General features: G+C 44.2%; 1 protein-coding gene across 1 annotated transcript; it reads left to right on the plus strand.

Moving 5' to 3' along the window:
* The first annotated feature begins 8,589 nt into the window (after nt 1–8,589).
* LOC105988663 (chromosome unknown open reading frame, human C12orf45) lies at nt 8,590–18,634 on the plus strand. Its single transcript, XM_013020333.1, has 4 exons — nt 8,590–8,753; nt 9,815–9,901; nt 15,182–15,318; nt 17,837–18,634. Exons 1-4 carry the CDS (start codon nt 8,639–8,641, stop codon nt 18,062–18,064), a joined length of 567 nt encoding a protein of 188 aa, XP_012875787.1. The 5' UTR covers nt 8,590–8,638; the 3' UTR covers nt 18,065–18,634.
* Nucleotides 18,635–19,182: the final 548 nt, after the last annotated feature.

A 19,182-nucleotide genomic window follows, 5' to 3' on the forward strand; every position in this document is an offset into this window, starting at 1 on the left:
CCCTCTCCTTCCCCCCCGCCCTCCCCGCCCGAGACCCGGGATGCGCCGGCACCCCGCGCCGCGGCCGCAGCCCACACTTTCCCTCAGCGACCACTTGCCCGGAAGGAGCGCGGGCGGCGGCCCGGGGTGAGGGAGGCCCGAAAGGGCTGGGAGGGGCATTCACCTAGTCTCCGCATCCTGCGGCGGGACTGGCGGCCGCTCCAGCCCGGGACTGCGTCCGGCTCGGGCGCCTCCTCGCTGCAGCCGCCCTGAGCTGACAGCCGGCCGGCGCCTCAGGCCGCTCGCCCGGGTCCCGCCCCGCCCCGCCCCCCAGTGCACGCGCCCCGCCCCTTTCGCGCACGCGCTCAGCCCGCCCCCGCGCGCAGGCGCACACGAGGGAGTTCCTCGCTACCGCGGTGAGCCAGCGCTGATGATGTGGCTGGCCCCGCGGCGACCCGGGTCTCCGGTGCCGCCCCGCGGGGACCCGGGGCCGCGCCCGGGCAGATGTCTCTGCCGGGAACTGGCGGGTTGGCCAGGGGCGGCACCGCGCTGCCAAGGAGAGGAGGATTGGGGCCTTCTCGGGGAGCCCTGATGCGCACCCACCCACCCAGCCCATCCGCTTCGCCCGTTCCAGCATCCGAGCCGGTTCTCCGTGACTCACGGTTCTGCTGCGAGGCCGAGGGGCCCTTACCTCGCAGGGGTTCGGGTTTCCCGCAGACTGTCATTAAAACCCAGACGCTTGTGACTCGGGGCGTGCTCTTCCTCCTGGCTGCGTGGAGCGTGGTCTGTGCACGTGCTGAAGTCCCCGACCGAAACGGATGAGAGTTAGGTCAGCCCCTGGCGCCCTCCGGGTGGGAAGATAGGGGTGGGATCAGCCGGTCCCCGAGGTGGCCTGAGGGCCAAAGCCTTTAGATTTGCCCACGCTAACGTTTGTCCTGTGAAACCCAGATCTCATTTAATTACTATTTATTGAGCATTTAGATGTGATTCACAACCATTTATTGAGCTCCCTGTGTGTTATTTGAGAAATGGGATACGCCCCTGGTTAGTCCAGTGAACAAAACAAAAGTGTTGGTCCTCAGGCACTTAACTCTGAGAAACTCACGTTTAAAATCACACTGCTGGAGGCTGGAGGGCCTGGATAATGCAAGCTTGTCATCAAATTCCTAGGGAGGCTGAGGCGGGAGGACCGTGATCTGGAGGCCAGCCTGGGATACACAGCAAAACCATATCTTTAAAGGATAATAATGTAAATTACACTTCTGACTATATACACTCTTTGCCTGACATCAGAGCTTCCGCCGATTCTAAGTTACACCAGTGGTTTAGTTGCCGGTTTTTGCGTGGTGAAGGACAGCAGCATATGTTTAAACTCCCAACTTGTTGCCTTCTGTTTACCACGAGTCTTCGAGCTTTCACCTTCTGGATAAGTGGAGCTTTTGGAGTGATTTGCATGTGTGTGTGCCCATTGTGGGGCTTGAACTCTGGGCCTGGGTGCCCTCCCTGAGCTTTTGTGCCCAAGGCCAGTGCTCTACCATTTGAGTCACAGGCCCACTTCTGGCTTTTTGGTGGTTAATTGGAAATAAGAGTCTCCCCGGGCTGGGAATGTAGCTTAGTGGTAGAGTGCTTGCCTAGCATACATGAAGCCCTGGGTTCCATTCCCCAGAAGCACTACATAAACAGAAAAAGCTGGAAGTGGCACTGTAGCTCAAGCTAACCTTGAGCAAAAGAAGCTCAGGAACAGTGCCCAAGCCCTGAGTTCAGTCCCCTAGCAAAAAAAAAAAAGAAAAAGAAAAGTCTCTCAGACTTTCCTGCCCAGGCTGGCTTAGATCCATGATTCTCAGATCTCAGCCTCCTCAGTAGTTAGGATTATAGGCATGAACCACCCACACTTGGCCACAGTAATATTTTTTTTAATAATAGCATATTCTGTTTGTTCATTTTGACTATTTTGGGCAGTATTGAGAACTGAACTCTGTCTTTCTCTTACATCTTAGCCATTTCCTCAGTCTGTCTGCTTTTAGGTTATTTACCAGAGAGGTCTTTTCCCTTCCACATAATCCTCCTACGTCTGTCTCTGGAGTAGCTAGGACCACAGGCTGGCACTACTGCACCACTATATCAGGCTTGTTTTTGAGGTAGGGTCTTCTGCTTTTGCCATACCTGACCTGGAGTTAGAATCCTCCTTTACTTTCCAAGTAGCTGGTGTTATAGGTATGAACCACTATGCCTGACCACTGTTGTTTTACAGAATATTTTTTAAAAGATTTTAAAACACCTTTAGGAATGAAAGCATTGTTTGGGACATGTTCCTGGGCTAGGCCACCCAGCTGGCTAAAAATCAAAATGGAGTAAATCATACTAAAGTTTCATGACATCAAGCCGAAACAAAATTGTTCATTTACTCCCACCAGAAATGGGTTAGTTTCAATTGTCATGATTATAAAGTAGCCTCTGTCTTAGTCCTTAAAACAACCTGATTGATCTATTATTTTTATATTTTTCAATCTCCCTGTCTAGCTTGCAAGGTAAGTCATTTTGAAACAAGCTTTTAGTTCCTTGTTTCTGCTTTCTCCAACCCTTTTATGTCTATAAGAGAATGCTCCTCTGAGGGACTCATTCAAACACTCATTCTGTTTTGTGAAGTATTGGCCAATACTTCACAATAAAAAAGTAAAGCCTGTTAAAATTGATATAATTTTGCCCTTTGACATGGGGAAGCAATGCTCACTGCATTTCCAGATGATCTTTGTTTTTTACTATTGTTTTGAATTACACATAACTAGAAAGTAATTAGTAATTCAATAGATAAGCATCCCTCCGGGGCCATGTAGTCTTTCAGGATTTCTATACAAAGTACACACAGGGTAAGTAAACCTCTGTGGGTTTCTACCATTTTTTTTCTGACATTGCTGATAGTTCTATCTGCCTTTCATTTCAATAAATCTACATGTAACAACTTTCTACTTTATACCTCATGTATGTATTTCTGAGATAGGTTGGGCTTAAAGTGGGAACTCAAACTTAAAGTGGGAACTTCAGCCCTGAAAAATAACTCAAATTGGAATCAAGTAAAGGAAGATCCTCCTCTGAACACTTCAGTCCTGATATGTGTAGGAGACAACAATCACATCACAACTTCATCTTCTGCTTGTCAGCTGTCAATTTCAAATATGAAACAAGTAGCATAGAACTGAGGATTACTACACATTGTCATTGTGGAGATTGAGGGGGAAAAAAGCCTGGGAAGTATGAATGCTTGTAACAAAGAGACCTGTGTGCTCTGGGATGAGAAAGATCTCCTTGAGGAAGTGACATTTAATCTGAGCCTCGATGAACAAGGAGTTGGACAAGCAACAAAAGAAGGGGGAGTACCTTGGCTTCAGAAACTAGTTCCAAGGCCTTTTGGAAGAGAAGGTTTCTGCCTGTCAAGGCCTTGGGTAAAAGCCATTGAGGTTAGGCTGAATGGCTAGCTCTGAAAGGGATAAGGGACAGAATGATCCTGGGGGCGGGGGAGGTGGTTTATACTGAGGACTTTTTGAACTTTTAAAGACAAGAAGAAGCCACTGAAAAGTTGGTGAGGACTCAGCACAATCACTGTCACACTTGTAGGGGATACTTGTTTGTAATGTAGAAAATGGACGAAGAGGAGGGGAGCTGGGAAGGTGGCTCAGTGGTAGAGTGCTTGCCTTGCATGCATGAGGCCCTGAGTTCAATTCCTCAGCACCACATAAGCAGAAAAAGCCAGAAGTGGCACTGTGGCTCAAGTTGTAGAGGGCTAGCCTTGAGCTAAAGAGCTGAGGGACAGCGTTCAGGCCCTATGACCAACAAAAAAAGAAAAGAAAGAAAGAAAATGGATGAGGAGGGACCAGCAGGGGTATGTGATGACCATTTTGCAGGTGATGGTAAAGGGAAAACTGTGTCAGAATGACTCCTGAGCGTCTCACTTCGGTTTATGCCACTCTCTGAAGTGAGAAATGTAGATGATTTGGACGTCAGGCAATGACTCTACTTTGAAAGAAATTAAGATAATATTTATTTTGAGCCAAATATGATTGGCCCATAGCTTAGGGAACAGAGATTCAAGTTACCCTTATTGACATGTTGCACCATGGGTAAAGGTCAAATGAACTTTTATACTCACAGAGTAGAAGTCATAAATCAATACATTTACCAGTGACATTGGCGGGGACATCAGATATGCAGGCTCTAGCGAGGTACAGAAATTTTTCTGAAATGGTATTCTTGGCTTGGTGGAAGCAAGAGGTTTGGTAAACTTAGAGATACATTCTGAGAACCTTCCCAGGAAAATGGGAGGTCAGATACAAAGGCTAAGGTAATTGAGTATTAAATGGCCTTAAATAGCCCATGATAATTTTGGCCTCTGACCTACCACATTCCATCTCTCCACAATCAAAGTATTCAACCCAGCCAAGGTCAAGTAGCCTGCAAATTCTTCAATACTGATAAAACTTTGTCAGAGAACCTCATTTCACAAGGAAGAGGTCAGAAGAGGCCACTTTTGAGTTTCTATATTATGTGTGTGCCAGTACTGGGGCTTGAACTCAGGGCCTGGTCACTACCCCTTAGCTCCTTTGCTCAAAGCTAGCATTCTACCACTTGAGCTACACCTGCACTTCTAGCTTTTTGGTGGTTAATTGGAGATAAGAGTCTCATGAACTTTTCTCCCAGGGCGGATTTCGAGCTTCAGTCCTTAGATCTCAGCCTCCTGATTAGCTAGGATTACACATGAGAGCCCCAGCTGCCCAGCTGGGGTTGCTTTCGATATACTGCATTCAATATCATTCAAATAGGATTCTGTGAGAGAGTGTGTATGTGTGTGTGTGTGTGTGTGTGTGTGTGCGTGCGTGTGTGTGTGTGTGTGCGTGCGTGTGTGTGCTGGCTCTGGTTCTTAAAATCAGGGTTGGAGCTGGGCACTGTCCCTGAGCTTTTTTGCTCAAGGCTAGCATTTTATCATTTAAGACACAACTTTTTTTTTCTTGGTGGCTATTTGGAGCTTACAAACTTTCCTGTCTGGGCTGGCTTTGAACTTTGATCATCAGATCTCAGCCTCCTGAGTAGGTAGGATTACAGATATGAGCCATGGCTACTTGCTCTGAGTATATGTATGTATAGAACATAAATATGGGAATAAAAGTAAACATTTGGATTAAGATTATATGTAATTGTGTGTGTGTGTGTGTGTGTGTGTGTGTGTGTGTGTGTGTGTGTGTGTATTTTGCTGGGAATCAAACCGAGAGTCTCTTGTATGCTAGGCATACTCTCTGTTACTGAGTTAGCTATGCCTTTATCCAAGAGATTTAGACTGAGATAAAATCAAAACTAAATTTTATGAGAACAAGTATTAAGAGAATAAAAGTAACAATACTTATTTGTAAGGACATAATCTCTCATCTTCTTTTTTTTTCTTTTTTGTCAGTAATGGGTCTTGAACTCTGGGCCTGGGCATTGTCTCTCAGCTCTTCAGCTCAAGGTTAAGCATTCTACCACTTGAGACACAGCGCCACTTCCAGTTTTCTGGTGGTTAATTGGAGATAAGTGTCTCATGGACTTTCTTGCCCAGGCTGACTTTGAACCATGATCCTCAGATCTTAGCCTCCTGAGTATCCAGGATTTCAGGCATGAGGCACCAGTACCCAGCTTCTCTGAGCTTTAAGAGTACTATTTCCTGTGTGATATACTTTACAAAGATTACTTAATCATTAAAACCTATGAAGATGGTATTAAAACTCCAGTTTTCATATGCAGGAACCAAGAGTTAAATTCCAGCCAGCCATGGTGAACTTCTGTAATATCAGCACTCAAGAGACAAGGAAAGAAGAGTGTAAGTTCAAAGCCAGCCTGAGCCTTGAACAGAGACATACAAAAAGTCAAATACCCAAGCCTCCCCTCAGACTAGTAAATAAGGATCTTTGTGAATGCTTCTGGTATTCACTGAGGCTCATACACCACGATATAAACTACTTAAAAGTAAATAAAATCTCCTAATGTGCTCCCCTTTCAAGCATTAAAAAAAGCTATCATTCAGAAGACATGCAGGCCTGAGGACAAATGTTCTACATATATCCTAGTTTCTGTCCCCACCCCCACCATCAGTATCCATCCTGAAAGCATCTAGAACATTTATTTGTACATTCAGGAAGCAACTCCTGCATGCCAAATATGTGTCATCATTCATTTGCTTACAAATACTTATTGAGCACTTAATTAAGTGTTATTCTCCCAGTCTCTGTTCTGGCAATACAGTAGAGATCAAAATAAACATCTGCCTTGCAGAATCCTGTTGAAGTGGGGAAAGACAATAAGCAAGTAAAGAGTATTGTATAGCCATATGGTGATAACTACTACAGAAAGAAAGCAGAGTTAGGGAGGTGGAGAGTTTGGGGGGCAGGAGTAGGGAGACTGAGGAGAAGTCTGTTTTATTTGGAGTAATCTAGGGACACTGAGTTTGAGCAGAAGGAGCAAGAGAGCAGTGGAAAGAATACAACAAACACCAAGGCCCTAAGACAGAAGTGTTTGTATTCTGTTCTGGAAACTGAAAATAGGCTTGGGGAAATAGTTTAGTGGTAGAGTATTTGCCTAGCATATAAGAAGTTCTGGGTTCACTTTCCAGCTGGAGGAAGAAGAGAAGGAAGGGAGGAAGAGAGGAACAGGGCATATAAGAGGAGAGGGGGGGATGGAGGGAGGGAGAGAGAAAGAGAGAACACAAGCTTAGTGAGTCCTGTTTGTAGTGAGATGGTAGCAAGTGCATCAGAAAAGTGACTGATAGGCCATAGTAAAGCTTTTGGCTTTGATTCTGAGATAGAGACACTGAAAGGGTCTGAGTGGATGTGGCCAACTCTGCTTAGAGTTCAATGAAAGCCCTGTGGAAAGCTGACAATTCAGGTAAGGGGATGGTGGCCCAGAACAGAGTGGCAACATAGGAAATAGTAAGAAGCTGGCTATGGATTCACCTGTTTGAGGATAGAAGTAAAAAAGGCAGGATCAGCTAAAATGTTCAATGTAGGGTATGAGAGAAGGACAGACATTATGGATGCTCTGAGGGGTTTTGGTTCAGCTATAAGAAGGATGGGGTTGCTTGGCTACAACAGGAGTCATCCAGTGAGGGCTCACTGCTCTGCACATGAACCCGGTCCTCACAACAACTTTCTACCTTAGGTACGATTATGTCCCCTATTTGACTGGTGAAGAATTGATATTTTTCCTGAGTGTGCCTAACATTCCATATCAGTAAAATGAAGATAATCAGAAAGGGAAGAAAGAGCACGCCAGGCAGAAGGAACTACTTGGAGAAATTTTGGCTAATTGAAATCAATTCAGTGTGACGTTTGTATCTCTTATAGCTCCCAGTTGATAGGTCCCTACTGAGTTTTTCCACTAATACAGGTAATGCTGCTAACAAGCCCTATTCCTAGTAGGAGGTAGCTTTGAGAACCCAGAAGTCTGCTGATCTTGCTTGCTCAATGGGTCTCCATCAACCCTGCCCAGAAGTTACTGACTCTAGACTTTGCACTTACTGTCTTCTTTTAACTAGGATAACTCCCTTCTGTTCTTTCTATAACAGCCATTGGATAAAATGAGCATAATACTTAGAATACCAAAGCATGCTGGGCACTGGTGACTCCTGCCTGTAATCTGCAGGTTGAGAGCTGAGGATAATGGTTAAAAGCCAGCTGCTGCAGAAAAGTCAGTGAGACACTTATCTCCAATTAACCAGCAAGAAGCCAGAAGTAGAAGTGCAGATCAAGTGTTAGAACACCGGCCTTGAGTGGTGCTGAGTTTAAGCCCAGTACCAGCATGGAAAAGGAGGAAGAGGAAGAAAAGGAAGAAGGGGAGATTCACATGCATTAGCATGTGTAACCCTTGAAAACATTTTAAGTGGTATAAGCCCACCACTTAAACATATAAACCGACTTATATGGCACAGTCAAATTCATGGAGAGCAGAATGACTGTTCCCAGGGTTGAGGGAGGGAGAAATTGAGAGATGTTTAGGTACAGTTTCCTGTTTTGAAGAAGATTTAATATTTTTCGTGCCAGGCAACAAACCAGGGTCTTCTGAATGCTAAGCTCACTCTATACCACCGAGCAACAACACCCTAGCCCAGAATTCCAATTTTGCAAAATGAAAGTGGTCTAGAGACCTGTTGCACACCGATGCTTTTAAACAGTCAATACTATTGTGATGAGTGTCAGAGTGATGGAGAATGTGCCTTTATTCATTCTGCAAGCTGAGGCTAGCCGGTGCTACAGGGCAACATCATGAAACCTTGAATCACCAAAGAATGACAAGGAGGGCATTTGATTTAAAAAAATAATTTTTTAGTTAAATCAAGCCTGGCAAACTTTTTCTAATGAAAATACCTCAGGAGTCTCAACCGCTTTCCAGATAAGACCCACAACAGTAAACACAGGTGTACTAGCAAAGCGTCCTTCCGGGCTGGGTATGGCCCTCTCCAGCCACGCCCCCGCCTCGCTAGCCACGCCCTCTCGTAGCTAGCCTCGCCCCTCGCCCCCCAACCAGCTCCGCCCCTCTCCACGCCCCTTCCCCATTTTTCTCCAATAGCTGATTTGCCTCCGCCCTCTAACGGAACCGCGGTCCTTGCATCCGGGAGCTTTGCTGCACGCTGTCGGGAAGCATGGAGGTCCACACCGAGCTCGTGGCCGGAGCGAGCTCTTCGCCATCCACTCAAGGTTGCTCGAGGGTCTCAGTGTCCAAAGAGCTGTTGACGGCGGGGAGCGAAGGCGGAGGAGGTGAGGGCCGAGTGGCGGGGGCCGTGGCCGTGGGGCGCGCATGCGCGGCGGGGCGGCTCCTGGTTGGAGGCCCGGTGCCCCGTCCCCACTGTGGAGGGGACCACCCCCTCCTGCACACCCCCTGCACCCACGCGGTCGAGCCCCGCAGACGGGTGCTTCCCGTGCGCGAGGCGCTGGGGCCGCCGTGGGGTCGCGGGCCGGGGAGAGGTGTCGGCTGCGCGGTCGGAGCCTTGGCGGGGGGTGCCTGATACCCCGGCCCCCTTCCCAGCACCCAGACCCGCCTTCAGGCTCCTCTCCCGCTCCTCAGTTCGAATCCCGGCGCCACTCCTCTCTCACAGAGGCTGTAGAACGTGTGTGAGGAGGGGTCTGCGGAGAAGTGCTTGAGCCCGGGAGGGCCCCGCGTCCGCAGCACGCTTCGGCGGCGGCGTCGCGAGCGCCCACGCTGGGAGCGCGTGCTGGGCCCCGGAGGGAACGGATCCAGTCCTCTGTTCTCTCTGCGTTGTGAAGAAGGGAAACGGAGGCTGGGTGTGTGACAGACAGACAGGCGGCTTTCTGGAGCTCTTGTGGTTGGCTGGGAAGTGGCAAAACTTGAATTTGATCCTAAACCTTCTGGCTTCAAAGTCTGCGTCTAATTCTAATCCATTCCTGAATTGAATAGGTGATTCCTCAGCTGTCGTTGATGAACAGGATTTTTGTACTACAGAGTGAAGGGCTTTTCTGGGCCTTAAGACACGTGCAAAGTCTTGAGTTTTGTAAATCCTGTCTTCAGAGATCCCATGGACCAGAGAAAGGGGAGATGGATGTACCCGAACCACCAAATGTTGCACTACAACTTGGAGTGCCTTTTTTTTGTTTTAACATCTTGTGGGATAGGGGATAGTCAAGACTTACAGGTCTTGGGATGTTTGTTGGCCTACCTCCCTCCCCCTCCTTTGTGGTACTGGGGATAAAACCCAAGGCCCTATTCTTTCTAGACAAGTACTGTACCACTGAATTACAGCTCCAGCCCAGCACCCTTATTTTTTTGTGCAATAGTAAATTAAGTGTATGTGTGTTTGCAGGTATATTGAACAGGCTACTCATCAACTCAAAGCCTGACCCCAGAAAGACCTCTATTCTTAAGACAGTTCGTATAGAGAGAAGTCCATGTAAGTATCTTGTGCTCACTGATGCTTAGATTTGGCTCATCAAGCTGTTACTTGATGGAATAGTCTCTGCCTTCATGGTCAGAATTGGAATCCAGTGGAACAAAAGTCATATGTTGTAAAAGTTAGTGCCTAAGAATAAAATGGTTTAGATTGTTCCCCTGTCTTAGCATAAATTTTCCTAAAAGGCTGTTTAAGATGAGTTTTTAGAAGTAAAAAATAATTATTATTGATTCTGGGTATGGTGATCTGGAAGATCACTGGAGTCCAGTAGTTAGAGACCCATCTGGGCAATGTAGAATGACTATTTTAACAATAACAACAACAACAAAACAACTATTGTTAGTCTCCATGAGAAATTTTTTTAGATGTTACTGAGTCCCAAATTCAATATACATTTATGGAAAACACCACTATATCCATTGAATTGGACAGTTCTTTAGATGGTAATGATGATGTGTTCTATAGTTTTTGTGATTTTTTTTGTTTATTGAAGATAAGAGTCTCATGGACTTTTCTGCCCCTGCTGGCTGTGAAGCACAATCCTCAGATCTCTACCTCCTTAGTAGCTAGGATTATAGGTGTGAACCACTGGCTCCCAGCTAGATTTTATGATTCTTGAGTTAGAGTTTATTTGGATCTCTGGGTTTATATGTTTTACCAAATTTGAGAATTTTTCAGCTATTATTTTTTCAGAGGGTTTTTTTTTTCTGTTCTTCTTTTTCTCTCACCTTTCCTGAAGGGAATCAGATTATATATAAATTTTCCAGTTAAAGTCCCAGAGCCCACTAATAAATGTTTGATGTTTTCTAGTTTTTCTGTTTTATTTTGGATAGTGTCTTTTGTTGTGTTTTAAATTCACTGATATTTTGCAGTGTCTAATCCATTGAGTCAGATATATTTTCTTTTTCTTTTTTTTGGGGGTCCAGTCATGGGGCCTAAACTCTGGGCCTGGGCGCTGTCCCTCAGCTCTTCAGCTCAAGGCTAGCGTTCTACCACTTGAGCCACAGCACCACTTCCGGCTTTTTTTTCTTTTTGCTTATGTGGTGCTGAGGAATCGAACCCAGGGCCTCATGCATGCAAGGCAAGTGCTCTACCATTGAGCCACCTTCCCAGCCCAAGTCAGATATATTTTCTTTCTCCAGATGTTCAGTTTGAGACCTTTTTATTTTTTGTTTTGTTTTGCCAGTCCTGGGGTTTAAACTCTGTGCTTGGGCACTGTCCCTGAACTCCTTTTTGCCCCAAGGTAGCACTCTGCCACTCCAGCCACAGTGCCACTTCTAGCTTTTTCCATGATTAATTGTCATAGACTTTACTGTCAGGCTGGCTTCAAACCGTGATCCTCAGATCTCAGCTTCCTGAATAGCTAGAATTGGAGGTATGAGCTACTGCCACTGACTTATTTTTGTTTTTTGTTTTTTTTTTTGTCCTTTATGGGGCTTGAACTCTGGGCCTGAGCACTGTCCCTCAGCTCTTCAGCTCAAGGCTAACGCTCTACCACTTGAGCCACAGTGCTACTTCTGGTTTTCTGGAGCTTAATTGGAGATAAGAGTCTCTCAGAGTTTCCTGCACAGACTGGCTTTGAATCTCGATCCTCAGATCTCAGCCTTCTGAGTAGCTAGGATTACAGGCGTGTGCCATCAGTGCCCAGCTTATTTTTTATTTTATTAGGAAAAAGTAACAGTTTTAAGAATGATGAATTTAAGATAAATTATGGTGAGTAATTATTCCATTTTGTATATGTATAAATACTAAAATTCTGAAAGTGTAATTTTTATATCCAAGGTGAGATGCATCCTAGAACTGTCCGTGTGTATATGGTGGAGTTCTTCCTGTAGTCAGCTCTGAGCGGCTCATGTACATATCACTGATATAGTCACATTTGAGACGTTATATTTTAGGTTTTGTACTTTCTTGAACATACAGGGTATATTTATAGTTGATATAAATATAGTTGATATATTGTTTCTATATATTTCTATATAAATACAGTTGATATATTATTGTTGATTTTTTTTTTTTTGGGTCCGGTCGTGGGGCCTGAACTCTGGGCCTGGGCGCTGTCCCTCAGCTCTTCAGCTCAAGGCTAGCACCCTACCATTTGAGCCACAGTGCCACTTCCAGCTTTTTTTTTTTCTGCATATGTGGTGCTGAGGAATCGAACCCAGAGCCTCATGCATGCAAGGCAAGCACTCTACCACTGAGCCACCTTCCCAGCCCCATTATTGTTGATTTTATTGGCTGTGTCAGGAATGGGGAACTTCTGGTCCATAGTCTTTACAAAGCTCTCAATGATTTGGTACAAGATGAGACAAACACATCTGGTTCTCATATGCTTCTTGTTGGCTGCCCATGCTCTGCTGCCTTTATTGATAATTCTATGATCTGAGACTGATGTTGTAAATGTCCAAATGGCCTTAGCAGAAATAAGCTTCTTATCCTTGTCTATGTGTATGTCATATTCCTACTTTTTTTTGGTGGTGGTGGTACTGCGGATTGAACTCAGGACCTCAACTTTGCTAGGCAAGTGCTCTGTCACTTGAGCTGTATACTCAGTACTTTTCCTTTTAGTTTGGTTTTCAAATAACATCTTATGCTTTTGCCCATGCTGGCCTTAAACTGAGATTCTCTCATCTCTACCTTCTGAGTAGCTGGGATTGCTGGTGTATACCACCATACCTGGCTTATTTTTGAGATAGGTTCTCTCTAACTGTTGATTAGATTGGCTTCAGATGGTGATCCTCCTACTTCTGTCTCCTGACCAGTACCCAGCCCACATTTTCCCTATTTTTTACCATACATTTTCCTGCTTATTTGCATATTTAGCTATTTTTTAAATTGGATTTGGACATTTTGACTTTTATGTTGTTGTATACTGAATCCTGTTTGAGTAGAATTAAACACATACTTTACTAAGATGCCACAGAAATGTTCAGCTTCTGAGAACTGTGGTTTTGCTCCACTTGACCAGAAGCAGAATAAGATTTTCTGTGGTAACAGATTTTGTTTTGTTTTGTTTTTTTGGGTCTGGTCATAGAGCCTGAACTCTGAGCCTGGGCGCTGTCCCTCAGCTCTTCAGCTCAAGGCTAGCGCTCTACCACTTGAGCCACAGCGCCACTTAAGGCTTTTTTCTTTTTGCTTATGTGGTGCTGAGGAATCGAACCCAGGGCCTCATGCATGCTGAGCCACCTTCCCAGCCCCTGTGGTAACAGATGTGAACCTGCAGACCCAGAAATACTTTATTCATTAATTTTTTTATCTGTATTTTCCTCCTTTGTGTATCTGAAGAAGAATGAGAACTAATAGTCACTCATTAATATGTGCCAGACATGGGGCTTTATAGCACTTCGTGATCTCATGGGAGTCCTCTGAGCAGTACTTCACAATTAAAGCTCATACTAGGCCTTTTTCTTCCACATTCTGGGCATTTTAGTCAGCTGTTGTATAGCCATAGCATTGGCCTGATAAGTTTTGTGAGCCCATTATGTGCATGGTTGTGTGCTGGGCCTCTTGACAGATAAAGCAACTGAATGTCCCTTGTTTGTTGGCTTTTGTATATATAGCAGAACACCTGGCAATTATCAGCGTCTTTCATAGGTAGTTTAGAGTGATGAAATCAAATGCCTTCCCTAGACTCTTAATTGAAGTGACTGGAGCTCAGCTCAGATTGCTTGAAGAAAAGAAAAAGGAGACAACTATATTGGCTCATTTTAATGGAAATAGAGAGCCAAGGTGCAGTAATGGCAAGGGCACCTCCATGCAGGTACTTACCAAAATCCAAGGTGGCAGCTCCATGTGTCACAGCTCTGCTTTCCTAGATAGTGGCTTCATCCAGAGCCATCTCTCCCCAAAGCCACTTTGTCAGAAGCTCCAGGCTTATCTTCCAACAGCATATTCAGTCACTCATTCTCTGACAAAGAGGAGTTTTCAACAATTTAATTAAAAGTCTCAGACTGATGACTTACTGGCCTGATGAGAACATTGTGACCCTGTATTCCATCAAATTGGATCAAATTCTAGTGAGACATGCTGTGGAAGATATAAACAGGTATGCAATTAGGAACAAGAGTCACCCAAGCTTGAAAGGAAGCTCATTGCAAGGGGGGATGCACTTCCATAATCCCATCACTTGGGAGGCTGAAACAGAGCTTGATTTTGGAAAGGAGCCTGGGCTACATAGCCAGACCCTCACTGAGATTATGTTTTCAGAAGGAAGGGAATAGATGTTGGGCTGGCAAAAACAAACATTACTTACTTAACTTGCTTAAAGGAACTTAGTAAAAGATGGGAATGGGATTTAATAACCTTGTATTAATAACCTCACCAAGGAAGAGAGGAAGAGGCAGGGAATATAAGGAGGGAGAATAATACTTGTTCAAAGTATACTGTATATATGGAAGTGTGCTATGATTCAAGTGGTAGAGCACTAGTCTTGAGCTCAGACACAGCACCCAGGCCCTGAGTTCAAGCCCCAGCACCAGCAAAGTACACTGTATCTGTGCGGCTACAGAATTTTCAAAATGAACCTCCCTCATACCAGTAATATGTGCTAATAATAAAATAATAGTAATGCTAGTAATAGTAATAATAATACTAGTAATATGCTCATAATAAAAATGTAAAGTTAAAATTGTAATTACCAGTCTTACCATAAAGCCTCAAAGCCTGTTGTACTAAACTATTAAGCCATCATCCCTTCTTACTTACTTAGTGCTTCTTGAATGCCTGCTTCTAAGCATTTGCAGTTCCAGTGATGTATGAGAAACATGAAAAATGTTTTGAAATGTAATTTTTTGTTCGTTTGTTTGTTTTGTTTTTGGTCCAGTCGTGGGGCCTGAACTCTGGGCCTGGGTGCTGTCCCTCAGCTCTTCAGCTCAAGGCTAGCGCTCTACCACTTGAGCCACTCCTGCTTTTTTCTTATGTGGTGCTGAGGAATCGAACCCAGGGCCTCAGGCATGCGAGGCAAGCGCTCTACCACTGAGCCACCTTCCCAGCCCCTTGAAATGTAATTGTTGAGTCTTGTTGCTGTAGGAGTGCTGAAGAGAGTCTGGGGTTGTAGCTCAGTGGTCAAGCGCTTGCCTAGCATGTGGCTTCTTACCACCAACCCCCCCCCCCAAAAAAAAAAAAAAACAACATCCGAGGGTGGAGATTCAAATGGTCAAATGGAAAAGAGCTGAAAAGACTTTTAGTGTTGCCACTACTCAGTTTAGAAGTGTTTTCAGGGAAGTCTGGATTGTACAGTTTACTAACATAAATGTTGATCTCCTATATTTTTCTCCATAGTATTAGACCAAGTACAGACCTTTCTCCCACAGATGGCCCAGGCAAATGAAAAGTTACAGAAAGAAATGGCAGTTGCTCCACCTGGCCGTTTCAACATTGAAAATATTGATGGGACTCTTGAAAATGTTATACAAATGGTAAATAACTGTGCTTGATTTTCATTTTGATTTCTTGAGGTTGTCAGGGTGTCTTGACACCTAACGAGTTGGGTAGAAAGGGGGCGGAATCTAAAAAAGAAAACCAAAACCCAGCAGTAAGAAGTAAAAACAAAAAGAACAAGAGCCTTTCCACTTTGTTTCCAAGCATTAGTTTCCTTTGTAGAGTTCATGCTTCCAGAACTTACTGGTCCAGAAGCTTCTCTGGCACACTCTAGGGCTTTAATCATAGGAAGCCAGAGGAGAGCTTTTTCAAAGTCAGATATTAAATTTGTTATCCTGAAAACATTCATTTATTAAATGTCCTATATAGATTTTTTTTCCCACATCCAAGCCCCCAAAGAATTGGAATTATCATCTAATTCATTGAATATGAGTGCAAACTGGTTCCATAAGCTTCCTGTGAAATGAGTCTCATTTTCTACTCATTTTCCTTCTTCAGTACCATTCCTTTTACACATATCTGGGCCTTGCTGACACCACGGTTAATAATACTTTATTCATTAGTAAATCTGGGCATCTGCCTTTGGAATCTATCCTCAATCCAAACACGTTGGATAACTTCTGAAGTTCCCTCTCTAGTCTCTCTCCTGGACTATTGCAATAATTTCTAACAGGTTTCCCACTTCCACCCTCTCCTTGGAGTCTATTCTTTTTTTATTTATTTTTTATTGTGAAAATACTGTACAGAGGGGTTACAATTACATGGGCAAGATAGTGAGTACATTTCTTTTTTTTTTTGGTCCGGTCATGGGGCCTGAACTGTGGGCCTGGGCACTGTCCCTCAGCTCTTCAGCTCAAGGTTGGCACTCTACCACTTGAGCCATAGCGCCACTTCCGGCTTTTTTCTTTTTGCTTATGTGGTGCTGGGGAATAGAACCCAGGGCCTCAGGCATGCAAGGCAAGCGCTCTACTACTGAGCCATCTTCCCAGCCCCAGTGAGTACATTTCTTATCAAGCATTGTAGCCTCCTCCTTTGTTTACCCTTCCCATCCTCCCTCTCCTCCCCCCCCTTTGGAGTCTATTCCTTGGAGGCTATTCTTAACAGCGTGTGTGATGGGTCCTGTGATCCTCCTGCCTCCCACCGTGTCTGACCTTTTGTCTTCTACACAGCCTCTCTGGTTATCACTCTCTGGCTCCAGTGTCATTGTTTCGGGTCTTCTCCTTGTGATTTTCTCACTCAGAATGTACCCACATTTCTACCTCATGTCTCCTCTCTGTTTTCAGTTGTTACTTCATCAAGAGGCTTTCCCTGAGGGCCCCAATATGTCCTGACCCTGCTGCATTTTTATTTTCATTACCCTACACTTACTTTGCATTCTATGTTGTTTATTGTCTTTCTAGAACAGGGATCAGCAAAGATCTTCCATCAGAGGCAAACTGGTAGCCACTTGGGGTTTGTAAGCCATGTTGGCCTTAGTGACCATGGCTGACCTCTGCATGATGGATGTAGACATTGACAGTATATACGTGCATCAGCAAGCTTACAGAATTTATGGCCATTGAAATTTTGAGTTCCATACAATTTTGTATTTCAACAACTAGGATGTTTACTCTTTTCCTTAGCCCTTGAAAATACAGAAAACATTCTTAGTTTGTGGCTGAACAAAAGCAGGTAGAAGATGTGATGTGGCCTGCAGATTTTGCTGAACCTTGCTTGTGTAAACTTTATGAATGGAAGGCAGAATTTTGTTCTTATTTTTCTTTTTCTTTTTTTTTGATGCCAGTCCATTAGGGCCTGGATGTTGTCCCTGAGTTTTTGTGTTCAAGGCTAGTGCTCTACCACATTGAGCCAGCTCCATTTTTAGCTCTTTCGTACTTAATTGGAGATAAGAGTCTCACAGGACTTTTTTGCCCCAGCTCGCTTTGAACCTCCATCTTTAGATTTCAGCATCCTAAGTAGCTAGGATTATAGGTGTGAGCCACTAGCACCTGGCTTGATCTGATGTTTTTGTTAAGTCTGTTACACCTAAGCCGAGTATGTTGCCTGACTCATGCTAATGTTTTTTTGAATGAAAGTTGATGGAAGTATACAGATTATAAAATTAGGCTGCAGGAGACTGTTTTTAGACTTTAGCAAATGGAAATCATCCAAACCAAAGCTGGCTGTGTGATTATGATAGATCCTGATAACTAAAAGCATGGAAATGCCATTTGTATTAAAAACTATTTCAACCTCTGTACTTTAATATTTATCCTGAATCGTTAGTTGTTTCACTGTAGCTTTTTTTTTTTTTTGGTCATGGGGCTTGAACTCTGGGCATGGGTGCTGTCCCTCAGCTCTTCAGCTCAAGGCGAGTGCTCTTCCACTTGAGCCACAGCGCCACTTCCAGTTTTCTGGTGATTAGTTGGAGATTAGAGTCTCACGGAGTTTCCTGACTGGGCGATCCTCAGATCTCAGCCACCTGAGTAGCTAGGTGTGAGCCACTGGCACCTGGTCTCACTGTAGCCTTATAGAGAACTGTTCTGAAATAGATTTCTCACCTTGTACCTTTTGCAGGATGTGGCGTTATTTGAGATGAATCAATCAGATTCAAAAGAAGAGGATAGTTCAGAAGAGAGTTCAGAGGACACTTCTGAGGACAGTTCGGAGTCCGAGGATGAAGAGAACAGCGCCCCCTGTGAAGTCACCATAGATACCATTAAGCTTCCTAATTCAGGAGGTGGAATAGGCAGGATTGAAGTTTTGGACAGTCTGGCAAGTGATGAAAAGAAAGAAATTATTTGAAAATCAGGTGCTTGTTCTACGAAAAAAGCAGCGATTCACTGGCTGTTTGGTGTGCCTGTGGGCTTCTGTGTTCAAGAAAACTTTAAACAAATTGAGTTTAATAGAGTATATTTGAGCAAAGATGAACTCATGGATCTGGCAGCACCCTTAATGGAAAGGAGTTCAGGGAGCTTTACTGCATTGAGGACAGCGTGCCCTTCTAGCCAAAAAGGAAATAAAAGTATTGGTAATGGCCAGACCCTTGCTTTATTTGGACATGGTGGATGAGTTGTCAGTTACTGCCGTAGTTCAGCTATACGTGTTGGGCTGAAACCCAGCTATTTGTTATAAAAATTCACTCTTAATTTAGGTTTCAGGTTTGTTTTTATATTGAGGTGGGTTGCAGGGTTTTTTACATAGGAACCAAAAGTACTGGAGACAACTTCAGGATAATAGCCTTTTACTTATTTAACTTAACATGTAATATTGATATGTTTTATTTCTCAGAGAAACTAGAGGCAGTGTGGTATGGGCCTCCTCTTCCTTCCTCTCTTCTTCCCTTTACTCTTACCCCTCTTCTTTTTTCTTTCTTTTTTTGTTTCTTCGAGACAGTCTTACTATATATAGCCCAGGCTGGCCTTGAATTCATGTTCTTCCTGCCTCAGACTGCTGTGTGCTAGGATTATAGGAGTGTACCACCATGCTCAAAACTTTTTAATACTTTTTGTAAAGAAGAGTTATATAGTATATGTGTTACATAAAGTATATCGTATATATAATATATACCTTTGTAGTTTGAGCTGGAAAAATGATGCTCTGTGGTAAATTCACATTGCCATTGGCAGCAGCTATATGATGCATAAGCATGGACTGAATAGAAAAATGGATTTTTCTTTTTTTCTTTATAGAGGTGCTGGGGATTGAACTCAGGACCATACACATGCTAGACAAGCACTCTACCATTTGCTTTTTCTTTCTTTTTTTTTTTTTGGTCGGTCATGGGGCTTGAATTCTGTGCCTAGGTGCTGTCCCTCAGCTCTTCAGCTCAAAGCAAGTGCTCTACCACTTGAGCCACAGTGCTACTTCAAGGTTTCTAGTGGTGTATTGGAGGTAAGAGTCTCATGGACTTTCCTGCCGGG

This window comes from Dipodomys ordii, unplaced genomic scaffold (assembly GCF_000151885.1).
Source record: "Dipodomys ordii isolate 6190 unplaced genomic scaffold, Dord_2.0 Scaffold3, whole genome shotgun sequence".
Taxonomy (NCBI): domain Eukaryota; kingdom Metazoa; phylum Chordata; class Mammalia; order Rodentia; family Heteromyidae; genus Dipodomys; species Dipodomys ordii.